Source organism: Somniosus microcephalus, chromosome 3 (assembly GCF_052327205.1).
Source record: "Somniosus microcephalus isolate GS21.2 chromosome 3, FLI_Smic_1.0, whole genome shotgun sequence".
Lineage (NCBI taxonomy): Eukaryota > Metazoa > Chordata > Chondrichthyes > Squaliformes > Somniosidae > Somniosus > Somniosus microcephalus.
The window spans coordinates 24638952-24660397 of record NC_140989.1 but is presented as its reverse complement, the minus strand read 5'-3'; the positions used below and the strand labels follow the sequence as shown (position 1 = coordinate 24660397).

At 46.3% G+C, this 21446-nt stretch overlaps 1 protein-coding gene across 3 annotated transcripts in view; it reads right to left on the bottom strand.

The window, feature by feature from the left end:
• The window catches only part of map3k21 (mitogen-activated protein kinase kinase kinase 21), a 95676-nt gene that overhangs the window by 18651 nt on the left and 55579 nt on the right, over positions 1-21446 (bottom strand). For all 3 annotated transcript variants that reach the window (XR_015075843.1, XM_085979470.1, XM_085979462.1), the window contains exons 2-3: positions 5869-6049; positions 3263-3411 (exon numbers count right to left, since the gene is read on the bottom strand). Coding sequence is in view for 2 of the 3 variants with exons in the window: in XM_085979470.1 (XP_085835596.1) it covers positions 3263-3411; positions 5869-6049 (330 nt within the window). In the remaining variant the exon portion in view is untranslated. The remainder of the gene's footprint in view (positions 1-3262; positions 3412-5868; positions 6050-21446) is intronic.

Sequence of the window (21446 nt, the reverse complement as noted above, 5' to 3'; positions counted from 1 at the left end):
TAACCGGCAAAATTCAGGAGTAGGTTCATATTACTTGCCTTCATCGATCCGTTGCTGTGCAAGGGTGTGGCTGCAGCCGTTGCTAAGCTACAGAGACGCTTGCAACTTGTGGCCATTGTTCTGAACCTGTTGCTAAGCAACAGGGTTTGTTGCTTTATACAGAGCTCTCGGCTCTCCCTATCTTTTACTATAGCGCTGGGTTATCCGGAATTTTTGATGGACCGGCACCACGTCGGTCCCGTCGGTGCTGGATAAAAAAAAGTTTCCTGTAGATCCTTTTGGGCTGTATGGCTTGGTGCTACACCTGATAATTTTTTTTACTCAGTAGCTCACCAGGGGAATTGAGTTGTTCAATTTTACAGAAACAGCAAAAAAAAAAACACACACACACACACAAACAGAACTATAAAAGCGGAAAATGTTGGTCAGAGAGTTTGGGGAGGTCTTTTGTTCAAATAGAAATTTTATTGCAATCATTTGTACATTATAAGCTTAAACACAGATATTTTTTCTTGCCATCTAGCTGCAATGCAGATTCACCTTGGAGAAGAACAAAATTCACTCCCTGACTGCTGACTAACTGAGCTACTGCAGCACAGTAGCTAATCACAGCCAGGCACTACATTTGGGCCCTAATACGCAGTGTTAGGGAGTGCGGAGAAGAGCAGATCTCCTGATCCCTATCCAGCCATGCCTGCCAGAAGTGCCTGTGTGCAATATCGAATGAGGACAAGATGTGCTCAGCTGGGATGCCCCCCACTCCCATACTTGAATAGCCTACTGACGCCTTGCTGCCTCGGTTCACACACAAATAATGGCCACTTGAACAAAGAACAGAGGACTTTTTCCACCCATAGAACTGTACGCCAACAAGAAGTCAACGTATACAGTCTATGCCAATCTGGAGCTGGGTTACCACCTGTTCATTTGCATACAGACTTTGATCGAACAAGACGACTGTAAAATTTAGTTTAAAGAGAAACTAGAGCAGGAATTGCTGTAAAAAGCCTACATTTTATGTTCCAGATGCCATGCAACACAACTTCAGAACCAGACTTATAAATTTTTTAATTCTACTGCAAACATAACATAAGAAGCAGGAGCAAGAGTAGACCATTTGGCCCCTCGAGCCTGCTCCACCATTCAATAAGGTCATGGCTGATCTTCTACCTCATCTCCACTTTCCTGAAGTATCCCCATATCCCTTGATTCCTTAATATTCAAAAATCTATCAATCTCTGCCTTGAATATACTCCACAGCCCTCTGGGGTAGAGAATTCCAAAGATGCACCACCCTCAGTGAAGAAATTTCTCCTCATCTCAGTCCTAAATGGCCGACCTCTTATTCAGAGACTGTGACCCCTGGTTCTAGATTAGCAAAGTGATGAGCTGAACAGGGTAACCAAGTTAAACGATTAATTATTTTTTTTAAATTAAGAGGCTAAGGTGAAGGACCAAGGCCCACAGTGCAGGCATCACCAAGACTGAAAGAGTAAGCGAGAAAACAAGGTATTGATTATAACTGAGCAAAAGACAAAACAAGGACACCAGAATCTTCTCTTCTCTTCTCAGGCAGTCGCTCGGAACCGAGGATGACTTGCTTCCACACTAAAAATGAGTTCACAGGTGACTGATGAGTCCAATGCGGGACCTACAGTCTCAGTCACAGGTGGGGCAGACGGTGGTTGAAGGGGCGGGGGTGGGGTGCTTGGGTTGACGTGCACTCCTTGCGCTTGGCTTCCGCTTGCTCCCGGCGAAGAGACTCGAGGTTTTCGGCGCCTTCCCGGATGCTTCTCCTCCACTTTGTGCAGTCTTGGGCCAGGGAGTCCCGGGTGTCGGTGGGGATGTTGCACTTTTTCGAGGGTGTCTTTAAAGCGTTCCCTCTGCCCACCTGGGGCTCTCTTGTCCTGTTGGAGCTCCGAGTAGAGCATTTGTGTTGGGAGTCTCGTATTGGGCATTCGGACGACGTGGTCCGTCGATTGGAGCTGATTGAGCGTGGTCAAAGCTTCGATGCTGGGGATGTTGGCCTGAGTGAGAACATGGACGTTGGTGCGCCTATCCTGCCAATAGATTTGCAGGATCTCCTTCTAGGAATTAGCAATGCCTAAAGAGAGGTAACTGCTCCAGAGGACCCACGATATCGACCAGAGTCTTAGAATGCATTCTGTTCCCTCTTCCAAGGAAGCTAGAGTAATCCCATTACAAACCAGGGTGGATGCCACACAGAAAAACTGCACTACAGGGGGAGGGGGAGAGGGAGGGAAAGGGGTTATGGAAGCCCAAACGTAGAAGTGGATTTGGGGTTCAGGGTGACTGATTGTGTTTTTGTCTCAAGCATGGGCAAACACATAGTCGACTGTTTCCACTCACTCCCATTATGCTGAAGTACTGATCCATTTCTTGGCAAAATTACTTCTGCGCTTGCCAAGATCAAGCTGCAGTTCCAGACTGTGATCTTTCAGCTGCGCTCCTGCCTTACAAAATGCTCACCGCGATCCATCTGGATTGTGTGGACCAGCCATTGGGCCAAATCTATTGCCCAAGAGCAATAAAGCCGCTTAAACATGGAATAAAAGCAGAGTGACTTTGAAGTGAAAAGCCCATCCATAACATTATCTTGTGATTAATTATTTTCCCTTTACAAGTCAACAACAAAGAAACATCAAGACGCAAATAGGGTAAGCCATTGCCACGGCTCATACAGAAAGGTTTTTGTTGTTAAGGAAGTGAGGGCATGAAAATGACATCACCGCTGACTCGTTACTTTAAAATGGAACTTCTGACATTTAATAAATTTGATCCAAGTCAGTTGCAGAGTAGATTTATTTGGATTCTAGCTGCCCAACGTGCAATGGAGCTGTACAGGAAGGTCCCAGGTTGAATTGCTGGTTTCTCCCGAGTTAGACGCCATCAGCCAGGGGGCACACCAGGGATACCACAACTGGCCCAACCCTTCAGTCAAGATGCATTTGCTGAGCTCTGCTCCTTCGTGCATTCTGCAGCAACCCAGCACTGGATTCAGTTGGCTTAGTACGTGAATGCACTATCGCTCCACTACAACATTGGCTACAAATACTTCACGCAGTGTGAATGCAAATTCAGCAGGTAAAATGTACAGCAAAGAGAAAAACTATCCAGCAGATTTTTGCTCGTAAATCAAAATTACTGACCTTAAATAATTCATAGAATGAAACATTATCCAAGAAAACAAAGAGGCCTATCCTTTCAAAGAGCTCATTTTACAAAAAGGCCACTTGCTTACCTTCCATTAGCTTGGTGAATGGCTCGGGACAGGTAGATGGAATAGGAAGGGTTAATTTGTTGACAGCTACTCCATACGCTACTGCCAGGCCATCAATCCCACGATAAGGCACTTCTCCAGTCAGTAACTCCCACAGCAACACTCCGTAGCTGCACGTAAAAAAGAGAGGACACCCAACTTATTAAACATCGACAGTGGGAACACGGCAACAGGGGTAGGCCATTCAGCCCCTCGAGCCTGTTCCGCCATTCAATTAGATCACGGCTGATCTGTACCTCAACTCTATTTACCCACCTTTGCTTCATATCCCTCAATACCCTTAACTAACAAAAAATCTACCAATCTCAGTCCTGAACATTTCAAATGACCCAGCATCCACAGCCTTTTGGAGGAAGAAAACTCTGGATTTCCACTACCCTGTGTGTGGAAAAAGTGCTTCCTGATTTCACCCCGAACGGCCTGGCTCTAATTTTAAAGAGTACGTCCCCTTGTTCTGGACTCCCCCCACCAGAGGAAATAGTTTTTCTGTATCTGCCTTATCGAATCCTTTTAACAATTTAAACACCATGAGTAGATCACGCCTCAACTTCTAAACCCCAGGGAATATAAACAAAGTTTATGCAACCCGTCATGATTTAACCCTTTCAGTCCCGGTAGCATTCTGGCAAATTTGCACCGAATCCCCTTCAAAGCCAATACAGGAAACTTTGTGCTATCCGGCACCCACGAGACCGAGCTGCTGCCGTTGCCTCAAAACTGCCGTACTCTCCAGAGTTAATGTTGAGAGATACGGAGATTCTTATCTCCGTATTTGACAACAAACACTGTTGCTTAGCAACAGCTTCTAAACACTCGGGTGTGGCCCTAAAGTTCTGTAGCTGAAGCTGTTGCTATAGCTACAGACCTTACACAGCTTGACTGTTCAAACAAAGCAAAAAAAACAAACAAAAAGAATAAAAAACGGCTGCTGATTTTTGCCGGTGGCTCCAGATTGCCAGATAGCTCACCTCCGGATAGCACAAAGTTTCCTGTATATCTTTCCTGAGGTGCAGTACCCAGAACTGAACGCAGTAGGGGTCTAACCAAGGCTCTTTCCAAATCAAGCATCACGAGATAAAGGCCAGCATTCCATTATCCTTTATGATTACTTTTTGTACCTGTGCACTAGCTTTTAGTGATAAGCGTACGTGGACACCCAAATCCCTTTGCTCCTCCACAGCTCCTAGTCTCTCACCATTAAGAAAATATTCTGATTTGTCTTTCTCAAATCCAAAGTGGATGACCTCATACTTCCCCACGTTGAATCCATCGACCAGAGTTCTGCCCACTCGCTTAGTCTATGTCCCTTTGTAGCATCGTGCTCCCTTCTGCACAACGTACTGTGCCTGCAGTAGACTATAGTCCATCCCTTTGGTGATATTAATGGATCAAAAATGGACATCATTCAATTATCCATTTATGTTCCAGTTAACTGATCTTATTTGCAGCAACAGTTTCCGTGCGACAATTGGACTTGGTGCTTCTAGGTAGGGAAGAAATTTATTCCCATCATGGATTCTTGTGGAAGTAAATTGTTACTGCTCAGATTGTCAGAAACCAGTATCTTATCATCTCCTAGACTTTTAATGCAAAATTGCAGTGAGTAAGCAGCAAATCGCACAGCAGGTTTAGGCACTCACTGGATCTTATTGAATGGCGGAGCAGGCTCGAAGGGCCGTATGGCCTACTCCTGTTCCAATTTCTTACGTTAAGTATGAGGATAGGATCAGGATCAGCAGTGATGGCCTCTCCATATTCTAATAGCCCGGCAATACAGTCTCCACCACTTATACTGCCCGCACTATATTGGGAAAATAGTGCTACCCATTTGACACTACCATAGAAGTCAAATACGAAGGCATCACTTATAACGTATGAAGTACACCGACTAGTTCAACCATACTTTGTCATAGAATCCTTTATAGAATCAGAGAAATTTACAGCACAGAAGGAGGCCATTCAGCCCATCTTGCCTTGGATCCCATGGGCTTTTACTTTCGTGACCAGTCTTTTAACAGATTTTCCTGCTTCTGTAACTGCAGATCTCCATCCTTCACCCATTTCCTATCTTCCTGCAGCTGCTCGAGAGTTTGTTTTCCTCTCATTTCCTTTCTTCTTGTGCCACTTCGGCACTCTCCCGCTCGGTTGGACAAAATATCAGCGCTACAGTCGCACGGCTGCCTCTTGCCACTTGTTTTAGCTCCCACTGCCTATAGCGGGGAAATCGCGTTAACACCAATGTGCCCATAATGAGCGGTGGGGACTGTGCTTACCACCTAGGCTCAAACACGCGGGGAAATGGCCACCTGGGCAATGTACCAGAGATCTGCCCGAGTCACCACAAGAGTCAGTGGCCCCAAGAGAGAAAGGGGTGGACGGAAAGGGGCGGACGGAAAGGGGCAGCAGCTATCAAGCCAGCACACTGGCTTAATCACCGAAGAAAGTACCTGCTGTTACCTTACTCAAAATTAATTCTGTGTTCACAAAAAAGCGCTTCTGGCAAGTACTTTGTAATTGCAGCATAATAACTCACAGTTTAGTGTTAGACAGTTCAAGAGCACACCTACCTCCAGACATCACTGCCTTTGGAAAACATGGACGATTTGATAACCTCGGGTGCCATCCAAGCATAGGTTCCGGCAGCACTCATTTTGGTCGTTTTGTGCCACTCCCTGGCCAAGCCAAAGTCCGTGATCTTCAGCGTCTTGTTAGCTATATCATCATTTTCAATCTTCTCGAGTAACAAAACTGGGGGGGGGGGGGGGGGGGGAAAGATATGAAAGGCAATGTAAGCATCATCTTGTAAATGATATTTAACCTTGCTGTCACCTGCTCAGAAGATAAATCCCACTATTATTTATTTAAATTATATTCAAGGTAAATTACTATTACTTAAATTCTTTTCAAGGTGTCACATTGGTTTATATAGTCTGAAACAAATGTATGTACCTCTATACTTTATGATCAATATTACCACCAAAATGGAACATTTTTTAAGTACACGAATACCCGTTAAAGTCACAGCCTGTACCAGCCCCATCACAAATCCCAGTTCCATAAACAACTGACCAGGCTGCTATGTGTAATGAAGAGGATAAGAATTAGGAGCAGGAGTAGGCCATACAGCCCCTCGAGCCTACGCCGCCATTCAATATGATCATGGCTGATCTTCAACAAAACTGGAACTGAGCCCAATGGATTTTTAAGGACGGTGACAAATCCTTTAAGTATGGTCCAGTTCTTCTTTGCGAATAGGGGAATGGGGGGGAAGAGTATTGTTCTGCAGTTCTCCCCAAGGTGGTGGGCGAGGTACCATAAGATTGTAGATGCCCCAGGAGCCTAAGTGTCTATTCTGAGTCTAGACAGCGAATGCCAACATTATGATCCTGGAGGACAATCACAGCTGAACCCAATGCTGCCCTCGTACGATAGCAAAATACTGCAGATGTTGGAAATCCGAAATAACAACAGAAAATGCTGGAAAAACTCAGCAGGTCAGGCAACATCCGTGGAGAGAAATTTGAGTTGACGTTTCGGGTCGAACCCTTCTTCAAAACTGGAAAGAAAAGAAAATAGATCGAAGGCAGGGCTGTGATCGGACAAAAGAAGTGAAAGAAACAAGAGAGCTAGGTGAGATGGTAATAGGCTGAGATTAGGTGTAAAGTGTACTGGCAGGGCAAGAGATCGCTGCCAGGTGTGAGAGAGAAACAAAAGGAAAGGGGGGGGGGGGGGGGGGGGAAAGGAGTGGAAAAATTACAAGAAAAAATGTGCAGTAGGGGCCGAGGTTACGACCTGAAATTGTTGAACTCGATATTGAGTCCGGAAGGCTGCATCTGGTGGTCACACGTGAACATTTTATGCCGGGGCTGGAGTGGGAACCCTGTCTGATTTCGGCCCTCCCTGACCATGGGGCAGAGAGGCCAATTGTAGCACTCCAAAAGAGAACTTCTGGTCTCTACAGCTTCTGTGAATCCTGAGAGAGGACCAAAGGAAATAATTACATTGAATTCAGATCTCAGGAGCCCATCTATTCAAAGAAAAAACCTATTTAATTCTCATCAGTTAGAATCCAATTACAGCACACACCAGAATTACAATACCAAGTGTTTAACAACAGGATACTCATTTCATTATCAGGTGATTAAAAAAAAATGTTTTTTTCTTTTTTTACAGTAAACAAGTCCCAGTTGTAATTCTGGTTTGTGCCGTAATGGACGTTAACATGAATATGAAACTCTACCTCCAGTTGAACAGAGGGGGACCAAGACAAAACAGTCTGCTTGAACCCCTAAAGACTCGCAGCTTCCAGTGCAGGCACAGCTACCCCAAAGAACTTAAAGGCCCAGAAAGCAGGGGTTCAGAGTTCGAACGCGTGCGCGGGAGAGGCAGCGCGTGCGCATCGAACTTACGTTTTTTTTTGCAGGTTTTCCCGGGAGGGTAAGTCTCCAGAAGTTACACATATAAAAAGCAGTCGCAAGGCCTGCTTTTTACAAGGTAAGTGGTGAATTAATTAAAATTAAAACATTTTTTCCACAGGTTTATTATTTTTAAATACTTTAAAGCAAGGTAAGTTTATTTTTAGCCCCGTTAGAAAATAAAATTATTTTTTTCAAAAATTTAAATTGTTTAAAATAGTTATTTCATGTAATTTATAGTTTATTTTAAAAATGTGTTTTTTTTTACATTTATTTGAAGATTTAGTGATGTTTTGGGACTTATAGTATTTATAGGTTTGCCAGCCCTTCCTGTCAAACTTATGAATGAAGCATTCCCTGCTCCGATTGGCTCCCCATGGCCCACATGATCCCAGGGGACGCATCGAACTAACTGCGCCCCTGGGATACGCAAGCACTGCGCGCCGGCAGTTGGAGGAGGACCAGGATCGGAATCCCACGCGGGCCCACAGCTCAACGGCCGGCGCGCTAGGTAAGTGCAGGTCAGAGGCTTGCACCCGCGGGAAGCCCCCGGCCCGAATTTCTGGGCCAAAATGTAAAAAGCCTGTTCTGATGAAAGGCCATCGACCTGAAACGTTAACTCCGTTTCTCTCTCCCCACAGATGCTGCCTGACCTGCTGAGTATTTCCAGCATTTTCCGGAGTTGTTTCGGAGTTCAGCATCCGCAGCAATGTTCCCGTAAGGTGCGTGACGGGGTCTGCCGGTCCCATGCAGCCCGCGACCGGCTTTTTCAATGTATGCACGAAACTGTGAAGGGGCTGCCCACCCAAAAGAATAAGAGGGAACAATGATCCACAGTATTTTGCTTTTGTGTCAGTGTAATCTACCTGATCCCACAAGCACAGTACAGGAAACTTTCTGGTATCCGGCACTGACGGGACCGAGTTGGTGCCATCCCATCAAAAGTGCCGGAGAAACCAGCTCTAATGTTAAAACATACGGAGCTTTTCAGCTCCGTGTGAATCAACAAACCCTGTTGCTTAGCAACAGCTTCAAAACAGTCAGCCGCAGCTTAAAAGCATCTCTGTAGCTAAGCAACAGCTTCAGCTAGACCTTGCAGAGCCTGGCTGGGAAAAAAAAAGCAACAAGAAGTAAAAAAAACTTATAGGAAACGGCTCCTGAATTTTGCCGGTAGATAGAGCTTTCCGGACTTTTAACCTCCGGTTAAACGAAAGTTTCACAGAATCACAGAAACCCCACAGTGCAGGTAGAGGCCATTTCGGCCCATCGAGCCTGCACCGACACATATCCCACCCGATCCTCATAACCCCTACACCAACACATATCCCACCCTATCCCCGTAACCCCACGTATTTAATCCCCTAACACTAAGGGTCAATTTATCATAGCTAATCAACCTAACCCGCACATCTTTGGACTGTGGGAGGAAACCGGAGCACCCGGAGAAAACCCACGCAAACACAGGGAGAATGTGCAAACTCCACACAGTCACCCGAGGCTGGATTCGAACCCGGTCCCTGGCGCTGTGAGGCAACAGTGCTAACCACTATGCCACCGTGCTTGTACAACAAGAATGTACAAGTTTCACAAAAATACATATTTGCATATAACTGCTTGAAAATTTAATTTAACAAGAAAACACCCTTACAAGTGAATTCCTACCAGCACTTGGGCTTGCTAAAGACTTCAACTTGAAAGCACTGGAGCATGTACGCAGCAAGATCCAAGTTCCTATTAATTGCACCAGAAGCATAACCCTGCCCACCCCAAAAAAACTGAACTAAAATTGTCCAGAGTTTTACAGCAGGATTTCTTTTTAATTAAAAAAATTTTTTTTATTTTTTTTTATAGAGATGCCAAAAACCAAAGTCACCCATAGTATTGTGAGCTTAAATGCAAAGGTGAAGTGCACCATCTAGCACGCCTGATAACGATACACTCTGTCAACAGTAGAACCAAACAAATTTAATCTCTCACTTTTATCGATCTTCTCAGATCAATGCCACTCTTAGCTCCCATTTACCGGTGTTTAAACTGCAAACAACGTCTGTATTGTAACCCTTATCTCAGCAGTCAACACCATTAAGGTGAGTTTCGAATTCCATCCCAGCATGTTGTTGAATCTCAAAATATTTAATTAGCAGCTTGAGACTAATGGTAGAATGATAGTTGATTGCAAGAGTTTCTGAAGAATTAGAATGATAGTTGATCACTGCTAGGTGCTGCAGCATTTCCCAAAGTTGTCCCGTGTGTCACTGTTTGGCACTCTCAGATAAAACCGAGACACAACAAGCACTTTTCATTTTATTCTATGTTTTGGGAAAATGACACTAAACCGTACATCAGTCTTTACATAGAGTAACATAGAATATGCAACACAGAAACAGGCCATTCGGCCCAACCAGTCTATGCCGGCGTTTATGCTCCACTCGCGCCTCCTCCCATCCTTCCTCATCTAACCCCTCTATTCCCTTCTCTTTCGTGTTTATCCAGCTTCCCCTGAAATGCATCTATACTATTCACCTCACCCACTCCCTGTGGTAGCGAGTTCCATATTCTCACCACTCTCTGGGTAAAGAAGTTTCTTCTGAATTCCCCGTTGGATTTCTTGCTGACTATCTTATATTGATGGCCTGTAGTTTTGCTCCAGTCTTCTGTAGGGTTTTTTAGGCTGATTTGGGAAACGGGGACCCAGTCTTCTGTGCACATGCAGGAAACCACCCAAGTTTCCTTTTTGCAAATCAGCCTCCTCCAACTGGCCCGTCAGGCAGTGGAGGCACAAGTCAGGAAAAACACACCATTGTGGCTGCGTTGTCGTGTAATTTGACATCTAGGCTCATACATAAAGAATGGGCATTGAGGCAAGGCACCTCGCTCCTCTGCTTTCCCAGTTGGCTCATTCTGGGGTCAGTAGAGTCAAACCCCCCAAAAAGTTAATTCCTTAAGAGGAGAGAAAGAAAAAAAAAAAACTCTCTTCCTTTTAATAATCTCCTCCCTCCCTCTTCTTTTCTGAATCAAATCGTGGATAGGATCCTGGGCACCGATTACTGAGGACTCAACTCCGTACCTCCTCCACCCTGGCAGCACTCTCCTATTAAGCTTCCTTTCCCTTGCTCCATTCCGTATACATACCCAGGTTTAACCTTCAATTGCTTCCACTTTCAGCAACAGAGAAGAGGAAAGGGAAGACAACTGGCTTAAAATGAATGGAAGGAGATCACTTTTCAAGTCAGCATGGTTCAAAGAGTTAGAAGGTTGTGGTTTCAGGTCCAAGACTTAAGCAGCTTAATCTGGGGGTGCATGAAGAGAGAGACCTGGGGGTACATGTGCACAAATCGTTGAAGGTGGCAGGGCAGGTTGAGAAAGCGGTTAAAAAAAGCATACATGATCCTGGACTTCACAAATAGAGGCATAGAGTACAAAAGCAAGGAAGTTATGAAGAACCTTTATAAAACATGGGTTGGCTTCATCTGGAGTATTGTGTCCAATTCTGGGCACTGCACTTTAGGAAGGATGTGAAGGCCTTAGAGAGGGTGCAGAAAAGATTTACAAGAATGGTTCCAGGGATGAAGGACTTCAGTTATGTGGATAGACTGGAGAAGCTGGGGCTGTTCTCCTTGGAGCAGAGAAGGTTGAGAGGAGATTTGATAGAGGTGATCAAAATCATGAGGGGTCTGGGCAGAGTATATAGAGAGAAACTGTTCCCATTGGCAGAAGGGTCAAGAACCAGAGGACACAGATTTAAGGTGATTAGCAGAAGAACCAAAGGTATCATGAGGAAAAACTTTACGCAGCGAGTGGTTATGATCTGGAACGCACTGCCTGAAAGGGTGGTGGAAGCAGATTCAATCACGGCTTTCAAAAGGGAGTTGGATAAGTACCTGAAGGAAAAAATTTTGCAGGGCTACGGGGAAAGGGCGGGGGAGTGGGACTAGCTGAAGTGCTCTTGCAGAGAGCCGGCACGGGCTCGACGGGCCGAATGGCCTCCTTCTGTCCTGTAACCATTCGATGATCCAGGCCAACACTTCAGTACACTACTGTGGGAGTGCTGCATTGTCGCAGATGAAATCTTTCAGATGAATTGTTAAACCGGAAGTCCTGTCTGCTGGTTTAGGTGGATGTAAAAGATCCCATGGCACTTTTTCCAAGAAGAGCAGGAGTTTTCCCAGTTCCCTGACCAACATTCCTCACCAAAACAGATTATCTGGTCATTTATCTTGCTGCCATTTAGGGGACTTTGCTGTGTGCAAATTGCCTGCCATGTCTGCCCACAAAAACAATGACTTGCATTTCAAAACAATTCAATGGAAGTGAATGGGTTGGGATTTCCCAGGGACATGAAAGGTGCTATATAAATGCAAGTCTTTCTTTAGCTATACGGTTTTCAATAATTTGCACGAGACCTTTATTCTATATAGTGAACACCATCAAAACAGTTCAGCTGCTCAGTTGATTTGCTGCCCGTTGCACAACACTAATTCATTCGATGCCACGTACACAAGAAGGCATGATAAAAATACAACTTCTGACATTAATGTAGTTAAAATACAAAAACACGTCTCAAACTGTACAAACATCTGCAATACTGCCTTCTGCTGAGTGGGGGCAGCATAGCAACACTTTCTGGTTTCAGTTTAATGGAAAAAGACACGAAAGAAAGTGTCTCGAAGGGCACGGAACGACGAGGGGACAGGCACGGGCAGGAATGCCTCGGCATTCAGAAGCAGAAAGAGAAATTGCTGGAAATACATATTTGAAAAAAAGAGAGGGATTAACATTTCAAGTGGAGATCCTTGGTCAGAACATTACAGATGCAGTAGTGTTGCGTATTTCCAGAATTTTGCACCGGGTTCTCATGGTTTGTCTTTATCCCATTCTGAGCCCTATATTCTGATCTCCGCTGCATCTTTTTTGCCTCAAGATGCTGAGAATATGATTCCTACAGAATGTCATCTGTCAATATAATTTGGCTCAAAATACAGCTACGTAAACTTGGTTGATGTGCGACTACATTTGTAGTGAAACAATTCCCAATTATCCAATATACTCAGCTGATAATGAAACGGTCGGTCACGAATACTATGAAATTACAGCCTGCTTTTGTGGGGAAAAAATCATAGCACAAGTCTCCCAATCATTCCAGATGTGCAACTTGCCTCCCAAATCAATGACACTAGTGCCGCATGCCATAAAATGGTGCTTAGCTCAGTTTCCATACAAACACAAACTGACTCTGCACTTAGATTAAATAGTCAACAAGGCAGGGAGGCTTGGGTGGTCCAGTGTGATTAGATTCTGACCTTCCACCCCTTGGCCCCGGGTTCAAATTCAGTCCAGACTGGTGGAATGAAAGTTCCGATCGCATCGTCGTCATCTTCTTAGGCAGTCCCTCGGAACCGAGGATGACTTGCTTCCACATTAAAAATGAGTTCTCAGGTGACTTCTCCCTTTCCCCCCCCCTCTCTCCCTTTCTTCCCTCCCTCCCTCTCCCTTTCTTCCCTCCCTCCCTCTCCCTTTCTTCCCTCCCTCCCTCTCCCTTTCTTCCCTCCCTCCCTCTCCCTTTCTTCCCTCCCTCCCTCTCCCTTTCTTCCCTCCCTCCCTCTCCCTTTCTTCCCTCCCTCCCTCTCCCTTTCTTCCCTCCCTCCCTCTCCCTTTCTTCCCTCCCTCCCTCTCCCTTTCTTCCCTCCCTCCCTCTCCCTTTCTTCCCTCCCTCCCTCTCCCTTTCTTCCCTCCCTCCCTCTCCCTTTCTTCCCTCCCTCCCTCTCCCTTTCTTCCCTCCCTCCCTCTCCCTTTCTTCCCTCCCTCCCTCTCCCTTTCTTCCCTCCCTCCCTCTCCCTTTCTTCCCTCCCTCCCTCTCCCTTTCTTCCCTCCCTCCCCCTCCCTTTCTTCCCTCCCTCCCCCTCCCTTTCTTCCCTCCCTCCCTCTCCCTTTCTTCCCTCCCTCCCTCTCCCTTTCTTCCCTCCCTCCCTCTCCCTTTCTTCCCTCCCTCCCTCTCCCTTTCTTCCCTCCCTCCCTCTCCCTTTCTTCCCTCCCTCTCCCTTTCTTCCCTCTCTCCCTTTCTTCCCTCCCTCCCTCTCCCTTTCTTCCCTCCCTCCCTCTCCCTTTCTTCCCTCCCTCCCTCTCCCTTTCTTCCCTCCCTCCCTCTCCCTTTCTTCCCTCCCTCCCTCTCCCTTTCTTCCCTCCCTCCCTCTCCCTTTCTTCCCTCCCTCCCTCTCCCTTTCTTCCCTCCCTCCCTCTCCCTTTCTTCCCTCCCTCCCTCTCCCTTTCTTCCCTCCCTCCCTCTCCCTTTCTTCCCTCCCTCCCTCTCCCTTTCTTCCCTCCCTCCCTCTCCCCTTTCTTCCCTCCCTCCCTTTTCTCCCCCCCCTTTTTGATCCTCGATCTTTACCGCCACCGACTGATCCCCTGACCTCTGCATGGAGCCGACAAAAGCATGACCCAATGGGTACTGTGATCGCATAGACTGCACATCGCAACCTACCCAGGAGCAGTCAACATCTCAGGAGGAATTTGATCTCTAATGGAATTTTAATCGAGAAAGCCTCGTTTTCAAAAGAACTAAGTAGAAGTAGTATATTCTGTTAACTTCTGCTCCTTCCGCCGCCCCGACCTTTTTAAAAGCCAGTTTGTGAATTTTTATCCCGCTGCTTAATCTGTGGTTTCGGTTTAATTGGAACCCCTAGTTTTTCAGGATCCTGTCAGTTTAGCAATGTTTCCAGACTAAACCACTGACCCACGTAAAAGTTGCTAACGTAATTAGTAATTTGGCACGTCTCTTGGTAATAGAAAGACAGACAGACTTGCATTTCTATAGCGCCTTTCACGAACACCGGACGTCCCAAAGCGCTTTACAACCGATGAAGTGCTTTTTGAAGTGGAGTCGCTGTTGTAATGTAGGAAACCCGGTAGCCAATTTGCGCACAGCAAGCTCCCACAAACAGCAATGCGATAATGACCAGATAATCTGTGATGTTGATTGAGGGATAAATATTAGCCAGGACATTGGGGATAACTCCACTGGCTCTTCTTCGAAATAGAGCCATGGGATCTTTTACGTCCACCTGAGAGAGCAGACGGGACCTCGGACTTGCCCTGACTCAGAACGTTCTGGGTTCGAGAATGCTACCCACTGAGCCACAGCTGACACTGAAAGTAAGCATGCAGGTGCAGCAGGCGGTTAAGAAGGCAAATGGTATGTTGGCCTTCGCAGCGAGAGGGTTCGAGTACAGGAACAAAGATGTCTTGCTACAGTTGTACAGGGCCTTGGTGAGACCGCACCTTGCGTATTGTGTGCAGTTTTGGTCACCTTACCTGAGGAAGGACGTTCTTGCCATGGAGGGAGTGCAGCGAAGATTCACCAGACTGATACCTGGGATGGCAGGAATGACGTATGAGGAGAGATTGGGTCAATTGGGCTTATACTCACTGGAGTTTAGAAGATTGAGAGGGGATCTCATCGAAACCTATAAAATTCTGTCAGGTCTGGACAGACTAGATGCAGGAAAGATGTTTCTGATGGCTGGGGAGTCCAAAACCAGGGGTCACAGTCTAAGGATAAGGGGTAAGCCATTTAGGACTGAAACGAGGAGGAATTTCTTCACCCAGAGAGTGGTGAACCTGTGGAATTCTCTGCCACAGAGGGCGATGGAGGCCAGTTCATTAAATATATTCAAGAAAGAGTTGGATATATTTCTTGAGGCTAAAGGGATCAAGGGGTATGGGGGAGAAGGCAGGGACAGGGTACTGAATTTGGATGATCAGCCATGATCTCATTGAATGGCGGAGCAGGCTCGAAGGGCCGAATGGCCTATTCCTGCTCCTATCTTCTATGTTTCTATGTATCAATTCCTTTACAACAATAACGCAACATTAGACGCCTTGGCATCAAAAATCAATTCAGAGGGGCCAAATATTTAGCAAGCTGCATATTCCATAAACTCTTGCCTCTTATACGCTGAAACGTTGCCCTTCATACAGGATCAAGACTGGCAAAATCTTTTTGGTTAAGTGTGGAATTTTTCAGCACAAAAGGGAAGGCATCCAGCTCATCATTCGCTGGCTTTCTGAAAGAGTTATGCATTTAGTTACATTCCCCATATCCTTTCCCCTTTTAATTTTTTCTTTTGCAATCATTTAAATCACTTCCCTTTTATAAAGCGGTTATGGATTCTGCTTCCACCACTGTTTCTGGTAGGGCATTCCATGTCCTGAACAGCCCGCCGCGTTTAAAATAAATTCTCCCAACCTCTCCCTGTCCTCTTTTATGAGCAGAAATGAATGCCCTCTAGCTACCGACTTGACTGACAGTGAAAATATTTACCTCATTAAAAAAAAGCTCATCATTTAGTGGGGGTATTTTCTTTTTTTGAATGAAAAGAAAATAAAGAGGACAGAACAGGATACAATTCGGAAGAACTGTAATAAGTACAAATGCCCCGTGAAATGAACCCAGCTAAGCGTACAGAAAAGCCCAGAGGACTTATACTGCAGTGTCAAGAGGCAATGCCGGAGTCTCAGTGTAACCTGATACATGCTCCAACAAACCTTGGCTCAGTCGGTGATGGTTAACTGTGTTTGAGCTGCTCCATATAAAAGGAGCACTTCATACAATGGGCACAGTCTAAGTGCATAAAGCTTTGCTGCTGGCATTCTGTGCTGATTCTTGGATACAAAAGGTCGAGGTGCGGCTGCAGCAGCCCACGTGTGCCTGCGATGGACACGGAGGTCGTGCTTAAACAACTGCAGTGTTGCTGCTGTGGTCACACAGGCCAGAAGACCCCAGGTTCGATTCTCAGTCTGTGCCGGGTTCGCTGATGTCAGCTGGGGCCATGGTAGGAGGCTAAAACTGGACGTGGGTTAGGGAAGGGACAATTGACCGGAGAGTACTGCTATAAATGCTTGCGAGGCTCGGGCAAAGGAACAGCTTGCCGACACTAGAATAAAGTCATCAGAGTGCCCACGGTATCCCAAAGAGTCACTGCCACCAGGAGCTGCAGAGGGGAAGGGGGAACAATTGACCAAATTAATAAAGCTGGGCATTTTTTAGAAACATAGAAGATAGGAGCAGGAGTAGGCCATTCGGCCCTTCGAGCCTGCTCCGCCATTCAATGAGATCATGGCTGATCATCCAAATTCAGTACCCTGTCCCTGCCTTCTCCCCATATCCCTTTAGCCTTAAGAAATATATCTAACTCCTTCTTGAATATATTTAATGAACTGGCCTCCACCGCCCTCTGTGGTAGAGAATTCCACAGGTTCACCACTCTCTGGGTGAAGAAATTCCTCCTCATTTCAGTCCTAAATGGCTTACTCCTTATCCTTCGACTATGACCCCTGGTTCTGGACTCCCCGGCCATCAGAAACATCCTTCCTGCATCTAGTCTGTCTAGGCCTGACAGAATTTTATAGGTTTCGATGAGATCCCCTCTCAATCTTCTAAACTCCAGTGAGTAGAAGCCCAATCGACACAATCTCTCCTCATATGTCATTCCTGCCATCCCAGGTATCAGCCTGGTGAATCTTCACTGCACTCCCTCCATGGCAAGAACGTCCTTCCTCAGGTAAGGCGACCAAAACTGCACACAATACTCAAGGTGCGGTCTCACCAAGTCCCTGTACAACTGTAGCAAGACATCTTTGTTCCTGTACTCAAACCCTCTCGCTACGAAGGCCAACATACCATTTGTCTTCTTAACCGCCTGCTGCACCTGCATGCTTACCTTCAGCGACTGTTGCACAAGGACACCCAGGTCTCTTTGCACTTCCCCTTCTCCCAATCTATTGCCATTTAGATAATAATCTGCCTTCCTGGTTTTGCCACCAAAGTGGATAACCACACATTTATCCACATTATAGTGCATTTGCCATGTTTCTGCCCAATCACCCAACCTGTCCAAATCGTACTGGATTTTCTTTTGCTTAACCAAATCAAACAACCACAGAAATCCATTACGATGCTCAAGAGTCTCCAAAATCAAGCTACGGACGGAAGGAAGGAAACCAGGGAGAATGGGAGACCTGTATTTATACAGTGCCCCTCTCAACCTCAGGATGTCCCAAAGCGCTTTACAGCTAATGAATTACTTTTGAAGTGTAGTCACTGCTGTAATGTAGGCTTAATCAGTCCACTCACATTTACAGTCTTGCTTCTTCTTACTGTTCTGTCACCGTCAATGTTCCCTTTAAGCTGCGCGGCGCTCTGGAGCACCTGCGCAGCTGGCTCACCGGCTTTTAAAATGGAAAAAACTGTGCATGCGCGGAATTTTGAATGGGCTGTGCAGCCCATTAAAAGTGCCGCACGGCTCCCAAAAAATTAGAGGGAAGATTGGTCACTGTTTTCACTCGATTCAGATGTTTGCGTACTTCGCTTTCTGTAGACACCATTAGTTTCAATAACCATGCTCAGCTAAAATAAAATAAATTATATAATGCCTTGCAACATTCTCAGACAGCCCCAAAGCACTTTATATCCAATGCTTATATATGCCACTCTGGCAAACTAGCAAAAAAGCTGACTAACAGCTTCAAAAAGGCTGACAGCTGTAAAATACAGACCTGTGACATCCAAGACAAGGGAGTGAGACTGAAAATGCAGTGGGACACGGGCTTGGCATTACCTACGTACAGGAAACTCTATTATCCGGCACCAACGGGACCGGCGTGGTGCCGGTTTATCAAAAAGTCCGGATTACAGAGGTATAGTTAAAAGGTACGAGAGCTCCGTACACAGCAACAAATCCAGGCTTCCCTGTTGCTTAGCAACATGTGCAGGAACTTCGGCCACAGACCAAGCATCCTTGTTGCTTAGCAACAAGTGCACGAACACCAGTTACACAGCCACAGATCCAGGAACTGCCACTAATATGAAGTAAAACTTAACTGAACCTACTCCTGAATTTTGCCGGTTAACAGAGATTTCCAGTTATTTTAGGTGCTGCTAAATCGAGAGTTTCCTGTAGCAGGTACTTTTTTTTTTTAATGGGTTCTTAGGATGTGGATGATGTGGGCAAGGCTGCATTTATTGTCCATCCCCAACACTTTTCACTTCTACTTATGAGGGGAAAAGCTCATAATGGTATATCTAGTTTGGCTTTCCATTCAGTGGCCTCCTGAGATACTGAGTGGAGAAATGAGGTGCCTCCTGCAGCAGATCTCAGTGGGCAGGCTGAGGTGATGTGTTCCATGATCTGGTACTCGTGGCCACAGTCGCACTTTGGGTCGTCCCTCATCTTCCACTTGTGGAGCAGGAGGCCGCATCATCCATGTCCTCTGCGGATTCGGTTGAGCGCCGCCCACTGTCTCGAGGAAGGTCGAAGCCAGGGACCTCTGCTGTTGGGTCAGTGATGAGGTGTTGGTTCTTTATGTTGTATGCGTCCCGCGATTCTGTCCATCTGGATAGTGGGTCGATACCAGCTGCATGAATGCACTGAAGTACAAAAAAGGCCCACTGGCAGCAGTGGCGATTTTGAAATGACAGATGAGAGACGAGAGTGCTGAAGAAGAGATTAATTATCTATGGGGGCATGCGGCACCCTCAGAACACTTCAATTTTGACACCTCACTCGATGCATTCATTAGTATTTTGGAGCCTTGGAGAAGGTGCAAAAGGGATTTACTACAATGGTACCAGGGATGAGGGACTTTTGTTATGTGGAGAGACTGGAGTAGCTGGGGCTATCCTCCTTAAAGCAGAGAAGGTTAAGAGGAGATTCGATAGAGGCATTTAAAATCATGAAGAATTTTGATAAAGTAAATAAGGAGAAACTGCCTCCAGCGGCAGAAGGGTCAGTAACCAGAGGACACAGATTTAAGATAATTGGCAAAAGAACCAGAAGCGACATGAGGAAACCTTTAACAAATCGTGTTGTTGTGATATGGAACGTACTGCCTGAAAGGATGGCGGAAGCGGATTCAATAGTAAATTTCAAAAGAGAATTAGATAAATTCTTGAGGGGGAAACCAATAGTTGATCGATTAAAGTCAAAGATGCTCAAGAGGCCAGAATTAGAGGAGCGCAGATTATCTCGGGGGGGAGGGGGGCCAGGCCATGGAGGGATTTGAAAACAATGAGGAGAATTTTAAAGTCAAGCCCAAGTCGTTGCTTAACCAGGAGCCAATGTAGGTCAGCGAGCCCAGGGGTGATGGGTGTTTGGGACATGGTGTGAGTTAGGACACGGGCAACAGAGTTTTGGTAGAACGTGGGAGGCCAGCCTGGAGTGTGTTGGAATAGTCAAGTCTAGAGGTAACAAAGGCAGGGATGAGGGTTTCAGCAGCGGAGGAGCTGAGGCAGGGGCAGAGGTGGGTGATGTTAGAGGTGGAAGTAGGCGGTCTTAGTTATGGCATGGATATGCGGTCAAAAGCTCATTTCAGGGTCAAATATGACACCAAGGTTGCGAACAGTCTGGTTCGACCTCAGACCAGATGCTGGGGAGAGGGATGGAGTCGGTGGCTAGGGAACGGAGTTTGTGATGGGGACCGAAGACAAGGGCTTCGGTCTTCCTGGGTTTTGAATCCACAGGCGCTGGCGGTGATCTTGCGAACGGGAGAAGCTGATTCCCCCATCCCCAACTCAGGGCAGAGAGACCAATTAGACAACTCCCACTGCCGAACAAGATCAGACTTGTCCCACCCACCCCCCGCAGTCAGTCTGCCACCATTCATTGTCTAGACTCACACGTAGGAAAAGTGGCTACGCCAGCGTCATTGGCAGAGGAGAAGGAGAGAAAATCGTCAGGGTGGAAAAGAAGCAAAAGTCCATCAAAAACTATTAACACGGGTTAAACGGTTAATCATAAAATCTTTTAAACAGTTTACTGCTTGTCATCTAATTAGTAGGAGTTGCTCCCAGACAGCTTTAGAGAAATACAAGATGTGCAAGGTGTTTTGTGGCCAGCGAGCTGGCTGGCATAGAAAGTCTTTTGACAGGAGCAGTCCCATTAGCTGTTGTGCTAGAATCAACAGGAGTGCTTTTGATCCGAAGGTGAACAGAGACATTCCTGAAATTTCTTATCGTACGTAGATCTGGCCGAAACTAAAAATAAAGCACCAAGGACTAGCCTGGCAATAAGCCAGGTTTCACTTGAACCAGCGTCCCAGGTTTCTGGGAGCACTTCGGTCTTCCACTTTCTGCCAGTAAGGCACAGTGCTTCAAGCAGCCGGCCAACATGCACTGCACGGAACAAAAGCTCAGGCTTAAGGGCCGGTGACTGAAGCATTCTTGTGGCACAAGTGCCTAGCAACCCACATTCCACTGAAGCGTTTTGTTTACTTTCCAGTCAAGTGGAATTCTGCTGAACCCTGACAAACGCACAACTGATCTGCCAAGTAACTGTACACTGCGATCAGGACTTCTATACGAATGCTAATGGCATGCTGGAATTTAAATGGCGTTTTTATATTATCCAGATGGGAGAGCGACACTTGGGCGGGAACCCATGGCTTGTATTTGTGTATCACTTCTCGTGTGGAAGAATGTCATGGGGCGCTTTAAGGGTAATGGGGTGTGGCGGGGGGGGGGGGGGGGGCGGGGTAAGGGAGAAGGGTGCGAGGTGTATAGGAGGATACAGAGCAGGAGACGGGAAAGACTGATGGGGATGGGAACTGAGAGTTAGGTCAGAGAGATAGGGCCAAATGGAAGGAGGCCCAGGCTTTGCTGTATCTCTGACAGAAGATCTTAGGACTTACGGAAAGGCAGGTCCAGGATGTGGTCAGAGTCCCTTCCCTTTGTATTGTCA